This window comes from Gavialis gangeticus, unplaced genomic scaffold (assembly GCF_001723915.1).
Source record: "Gavialis gangeticus isolate Ggan-Ray unplaced genomic scaffold, GavGan_comp1, whole genome shotgun sequence".
In the NCBI taxonomy this organism is placed as follows: domain Eukaryota; kingdom Metazoa; phylum Chordata; order Crocodylia; family Gavialidae; genus Gavialis; species Gavialis gangeticus.
In genome coordinates this window covers 34,196,253-34,203,330 of record NW_017729031.1, presented here as the reverse complement: position 1 = coordinate 34,203,330, position 7,078 = coordinate 34,196,253, and the positions used below count along the sequence as shown (strand labels likewise).

Sequence of the window (7,078 nt, the reverse complement as noted above, 5' to 3'; positions counted from 1 at the left end):
AAATGTGATGACCCCCCCACCCACCCCAACTCAGAACAAAGTAAATTCCAAACCGTGGGTTTCTGCACAAAACAGATTTCTTCTTTACCAGCCAATTCTTCTCCCTACTTTATGGCTGAAACCAGAAAGCCCCAGGCATCTGACTGCTTCTTTAAATGAACCCCCCAAACTGTGGGCAGCACTGTGTGGACTCTGTTTAGCTCGTTATTTAAGGGTAATCAAGAACATTACGTCGCTCTAAGCAGTTGTTCTTTCCATGACAGTCACTAATTCCTGCTCTGCGCTCTGCCAGGACCCGAGGAGTTCAGCTGAAGTAAGCTCATCCCGTACTCTTTGCTGTGTTACAGGAGCATCTGACAGACCTGAAAGAAGATCTGGATAAGGATGAATGTAAACAGGAGCCCGAAGTTATTTATGAGACAAACTGTCACTGGGAAGGATGCACAAAGGAATATGACACTCAGGAGCAGCTCGTCCATGTGAGTAATGTTGGGAAGAAACCCCGGCGATAAATTTGGGTTGCTGTGCATTTGTCCTCGCTTTTTATCGCAAGCTGCCGCACAGCCAGAGCTCGCTCTGGGAGCCACTCCAGGCGCAAATCAGAAGTACGCAGCCTAAACACTGCCAAATCAGGTCACGTTCCCTTGTAGGGTTTATCTGCGGGGAAGGGCGCACATGCACGTGCACACACATGCACATGTGCACACACACACACACACACACACACACAGAGCTGGCTTCAATTCTGGGGGCCGCCGCCTCCTTTGAAAAGGATCTGTTTGATGAACACAGAGATTTTCACAGTTACTCAGACTGCTATTGATTTTTGTTATTTATTTGGTCATTAATTACTGTGGGATCTGTCCCCTGGAGGCCACCAGTCGAGCATCAGGCCTCACCCAGCTAAGCATTATGTGCACACACATAGTGCAAGCATAATCCAAGCCCCCAAAGAGCGTGCGGTCTAAATTAAGATTTGGCATTTGCTGTCCTTAAGTCAAAAACAAAGAGTTACCCCTCTAGAACCCCTACCTTCGTTACAGGTTAGGGATGAGTGATTTAGTAGAAAGTGTCTTGCATTTGCTTGCAGTGGAAATAATTCTGAGTGTTAAATGCGGGAGATGTGTTTAAGGTGGCAGCTATGTATAGATAATGCTTTTTATTTTTGTAAGCTCTTGTACACTCCATAAAGCACAGCATTGCTCAATAATAACTGATCCACAGTGGCCCGTGCTGACCAGGAAAGCGTGTTTCTGCATTGATCAAGCAATAATGGGTTTTTTTTCCTTTCTTAGCTGTAAACCCCCTCCCCCCCCCTCAAAAAACAAACAAACCCTCTGTAGCTGTCCCCAGAGCAAAGTACAAGGCAGATCCCTGTAGTCCAGCACAATTTATTTCCAGTTCCCACCCCCTGCAAAAAAAACATCCCACACCAAAAGGCAGATATTTGAAGAAATATGCACCGTCCTTATTTTTGAAGGTTTTAAAACCTGAGGCTACTGTGATGTGATCATTAGCAACCGTTCAAGAAGCTGCAGATTTTGATGCCTAGAATATGCACGGGAGTGAAGGTCAGACAGACAGCAGGTTTCCCACTGTGCCCTGAAGACCGTATGTTTGTGCACACAGATGATCATGCCTAGGTGCACAAGGGTGAGTTTGCACGTGCAATACACCAAAGTGCTGGTGGAAGTAGAAGAGGTTGAGGAAGATACCAGAACAACTGGTGAGCCCGTATATTATCAGAGACCTCTGTTCATCCTGGCTGTAGACATTTGTCACTTTTCATTTGAGAGACGCCCCAAGCAACACCTCAAAGGCACGTAAAGAGGGGCAGTCCAACCGACTGAAATGCCAGTCCCACCAAGGTCAGATTCACAAACTGACTCCAGCTGAGAGGCCTGTTTTTCACGTCTGTTCTGCTGGCGTGCAGCAGGTCTGGGCTCCCACCCCAGCCTGGTTTCCATCTATCCTAGATTGCAACTCCTTTCCCAGCTTGTGCTCTGGCTCTCTTGGCCCCGGGTCTGCTGTTGGCCCTCTCTGGGGCTCTTGGCCTCAGCCTCTAGATCGTCTTCAATCTCTCCCCGTCCCGTGGCTCTGGGGTCGCCTGTACCAGGCTCTGCTCTTGCCCCTCCAGGGCTGCGAGCCCCTGGCCCTGTCACCGCTCTGCTCAGTCCCTGTCTATTAGCGCCTTAAGCCCAGCCCAAAGCTGTCCCGTGCCCTTCAGGTGTGGATCCTCCGTGCCTGCTCCCCAGCCGCCAGCTCATCCTGCCATGATGCACCTGGCTCTTCTCACAGTTTTTGCAAGCAGCTTTCTGCCCCACGCACCTGAAGTCTTTTGGAAACAACCTGCAAGTGTTCACCTCCGGGAAGCTGCGAATCTTCGATTTCTGAGCTCCGAATCCCATATGCAGCTGGCTTCAATCCTTTGAATGCAGCTTGTCTTCACCCTTATCCCTGCCCCTTCAGGTGCTGACCTTGAGCGCAAGCCACATTCACACTGAGCCCGTGGTGGCGGTGTCAAAAGCACTGAAGTGCTGGGGTAAAGGGTTCACGCTTGTGTGTCTCCATCATGGCAGTGGTGTTTTCCAGCCTGGATGCTCCTGAGTGTTTTCCAAACCTGGATGTGCTCTGGTGGCCTCCCTCTCAAGTCACTCTTGAGAGTGGCCCCTGGGATGACCCAGGCTTATTTCTGGGTTTGGAGAGTGAGAGGAGGAGCAGGCAGGCCTCCAGCCATCCAGGATATGCTGCGGCCACACGTAGAGGTGAATCTATAGTGAAAAGAAGGTGCCCGGCATCCTCTCCATATTGTCCCACAATCCACATTTCCTCCGCAGTACACCAGGCAGGCTGTGACGGTTCAGACAACCACACTTTTAGCTCTGCGCCGATAGGAACAACACCCAGAGGTTGATCTCCAGGTTGATCTACGCACACCATGCCAGGCTGAGACGGAGTAGGCCTGCTACTCGGTTTTAACAAGCGCGTAACATCGTCCACAAGCAATTAAAGCCACCACCTCAGTAGCACTCAGAGTTGCAGTCTGCAGGCCTGACCTCGATGCTGGAAAAAACCCTGTGTACTGGAAGATCCCAAGTCCAGAGCATTTTTATTTTAGGCTCGCTTGTCAGTTTAGGTCTCCTGAAAACAGCCGAGTGAAGGTGGGCATCAGTTTGGGCAGTGAGATCCCATTCAGAGAGAGACAAAGTTACATGCAGAACAACACAGCCAGTGAGTTATTCCGCAAACTGCTTTATTTCCCTCGCCGTGCCCGTATAACCTGACTCCAGCCTTGCACCAGCTAGGATCCAAACTCCACGCTGCTGCTGAGTTTTCAGCGGGGGCCAGAGGATTTTATGGTACTGAGTAATTAGCAGTAATAGGGGCTGTGCAGCTTTCCTTAGCACATACTTGAGAGCTGCAGTTATTTCCTGCCCGCAGTTCAGCTTTTGACGGCAGGTGGATGCTTTAGAGCTGGAATACAATCTGGCCTGAATCAGTCTTTTTTTTTTTTTTTCCTCCTACCTTTTGCCAGTGTTTTTAAACTTGCAGCATTCAGGGATTTGGAGCTGGAATCTGAGTTCAGTCCACTCCAGAAGTAGAAACCGGGTCCTTCTGAAAACGGGAGATGGCTGGGGGTCAGCACGAGCCGTGGAACAGGCTGGGCCACCCGGGCCATGGCCCGGCCAACTTTGAGCACGTTAACTTATATAACCCACAAATGTGCAATTGTCATTCCGGTTAAAACTGTATAGCTCTTGTTTTAACTGCATAGATAGCTGAATTAATGTGCTCAAAATTGGTCAAGCCATGGCCCGGGTGGCCTGCCCTGTTCCACGGCCCATGAGGGCCAGGATTGTTGCAGGGCTGTGATGGGGGCCCAGCATTTGGCAGCATTTTTATTTAGGTTTTAATTAGGGTTGGGGAATTCTCGAGTTTTGCCATTAGTCTGAGAGTCAGGAGCAATGGGACCAGATCCTCTATTGATTGCAATGGAGCGATACCCGCCTCCATCAGTGGATCAATGACCGGCAAAATCCCTTTTAAAAAGTGTAACAGTGACCAAGCTATTATAGATCACATGGTTGGGAGAGGGCATTTAAATAGAGATGGACCCAGCTGTGTCTTAACACTGCATAAAGGGCAAAGAAATGTCATGGGGGGGGGGGGGTTTATGTGTTTAACAGCCCAGATATTAAAGAGCATAATCTGCTGAAATAGTCCCAGTATTAGCAAAGTGGAACAAAACCACCCTGTTGTTGGGGGTTTTTTTTTCTTTTTGAACAAATATAGCATGCTAAACTCTGAAGGACTCATGGAGTCAGCGCATTGCAGGGTGACATGTCTCAGCGGTTTTAATTTAGCTAAACTACAGGGACATGAGCATCTGGGGCAAGATCAGGTACGCTCCATGCGGGCACAAAGCGTGCTGGTTGCTCGTCCCCAGGGTGTAGGCAGATATGGAGAGCCACTCCTGACCACTAATTTATATCAAATTGCATGAGCTGTGTCATGTCGGCAAAAGGAAGTAAAAGGGTCCACTTTCCCCCCCCCTGTCCGTAGTGTCAGGTAGGTCTTAGCAAGCCTTTCACTGCCTCTTGGTGTGTTTGTACACCAATGGATCTGATCCTGGGTAAACAATGATAAAAAAAAAAATCCTCTGCACCACTGGTCTCTTTTCGTACTGGTAGGTTGTGATGTGTTGGTAGGTGGCTTGGCCAGCCCGTGGATGGCCAGGTGGGAGCCTGCAAGAAGTTGCATGTTAGTCATCTCCAACTAAAGACCAGTCATTTTTTTCTGCAAGTTCTTACCCCTTCCTTCCAAGTCTACCCTGAATTCCCCTTTGCCCTGCATGGCTCTGATATGTCCCAGCCCAGCTGCTCCAAGACTTTTTTTTAATATATCTTAGTTAAAAAAAGGAGCATATACAAATGGAAGAACACTTTCTATTTGGTGAGTGTCATTTCTAATTGGACACCTGCTCTCTTCTGAAGCCAGTGGGCACCTGTTGAGAGGCATCCTGGACTACAGCCTAGCAATCATGGACTACATGTTGTATAGTTGTGCTCCTAAATGCCCCCTATCCTCCACAAAAGGCCCCAGAAACAAGAATGGGGGTTAATGTGTTGCCTTGAGGCCTCTCAGTGGTCTCAAGAGGGGGGCTTTTACCATGTATAGGCCAAATTTGGTTTACAGAAGCTGGGGACCTGGCCTAGTGCATCTGCTGCACTTTCAACAGAGTAAATGCAGCCTTCATGCTTCAGTAAACTGTCCTAGTCGCATCCTTCTTTATTATTGCACTATATTTTGGTCTGGTAGATCAGCGTTTGGGCCAGATTCCTAAGCTGCAGTAAAGGGCCAGCCCAAGAACACGGTTGTCCTTGCAGCTCTGAAGGAGTGCATATTGTGTGTGTCACAACAGCCCCATCGACTGACACAGCGATGGTTTTCCTTCCCTGCTTTCAAACACCATGTGCTCTGTTGGTGTTGGCTGCTCTAATAATGCCCTGCTTTCCCCTCTCCTGCTAGCACATCAATAATGATCACATCCACGGAGAGAAGAAGGAGTTTGTTTGCCGCTGGCAGGACTGCACCCGGGAGCAGAAGCCGTTCAAGGCTCAGTACATGTTGGTGGTGCACATGCGACGTCACACAGGGGAGAAACCCCACAAGTGCACGGTGAGCCACGTCGGGGCGGGTTGGCGGGCGGTGGGTGGTGGTGGCCATTTGAATGCATGTCTGAAATGAGGCAGTGGTTGCCACCACAGGTCTCTGCAGGAACAGTCCCCACCACGTGGCACGTTCCTCACGAGCCGTCTTGGGGCATTAAAGCTAACAGCAAGGAAGGGTTGTCCAGTGCTTAGGGCCGGGAACTTGCGTGGTCTGTCCTGCCACGGAGGTTTGTAGTGACACCAGGACCTGCTGTCTGCAGAAGGTAGGTAGTGGATGGAGGGAATGCCATGGGCATACTATACTTGGACCTCAGTAACGCTTTTAATACAGCCCTATGGGCTGAACAGTTGGAGAAACAGGTAGGCAGGTTGAATGAATGTACAGTGAGTACGTAATTGCCTGAGTGACCCCAAGCAAATGGCTGGATGTCAGAGTGCCAGGGGATTTCGGGTGGGATTCTGCGCCTACTCTTGTTTGGTGTTTTTATTAATGACTGTTTTTACTTCAATGATTACCAGACTCTCGTAAGGTGTTGCAAATAGCCTGACTCCTCACTGCCTGCAGTGCTGAGGTCCTTCTCCAGTGCGGCATTGCTTGTCTAAGCAATGACCCCTCTACACATGCAGGGGTGATTCCCCCACCCTGGGTGCAGGAAGCTTTCCGGGCCAGAGGATTGCTTCAGAGCGATTCCTCCCACTTCAGGAGTTTCTGCACCCCCGAGCCCTAGGGAGCACGACAGCTAATTGTGCAATACCTGGAAAGATGTAGAGGGGACTTTACTCAGCTGAGCAGTGATTTCTCCCAATGCAATTTATTTTAAACAAAGAGACAGGCACAGTGATGGGGACATGCGTAAATCCTCAAGCTGCAGCGAATGGATCGGGGGGGTCAGGCCCCTTTCTCCAGGTGATCTCACCTTTGCATAGGCAAATCACCACTTCAGTCTGGGAACAACCAGCATGAGCACCTGCAGACACTTATCTGAAAGCAAAACATGGGTGTCGGCCATCCCCCACTCGCTGCAGTGTTGTGACAATGCCTGGGATTGCTAGGGTGCTCCTGTGCATGACCGCATGCTTAGTTACCAGTGTTTTCCAGTGAATGGAGCAATATTTTTCAGTGCTTGCCACGTGCATGGGGTGAGAGGGAATTGTGTTCCTTTTATTCAAAGTCACCATACGCTGAATGAACCCCGTGTGCTAGAGGAAGCTGACCAGAGAGGATGTGACGGGTGCAATATGACAACCTAGTAAGACTTGCCTGTGCAAATGTAGTGGTTGCCTTTCATCCGACGTTTATGCATCATAAAGTTAAAAATCCCAACCTTCCCTGAACCAGACTACAGCATCCTATGGGAATGGTTTCAAGTACCACAGCCTACACCAGTGACCAACACAATGACCAT

General features: G+C 49.6%; 1 protein-coding gene across 2 annotated transcripts in view; it reads left to right on the top strand.

The window, feature by feature from the left end:
• GLI2 (GLI family zinc finger 2) overlaps positions 1-7,078 on the top strand; it is a 325,860-nt gene that overhangs the window by 302,848 nt on the left and 15,934 nt on the right. For both annotated transcript variants that reach the window (XM_019522605.1, XM_019522604.1), the window contains 2 exons: positions 348-479; positions 5,530-5,679. In XM_019522605.1, coding sequence (XP_019378150.1) covers positions 348-479; positions 5,530-5,679 — 282 coding nt within the window. The remainder of the gene's footprint in view (positions 1-347; positions 480-5,529; positions 5,680-7,078) is intronic.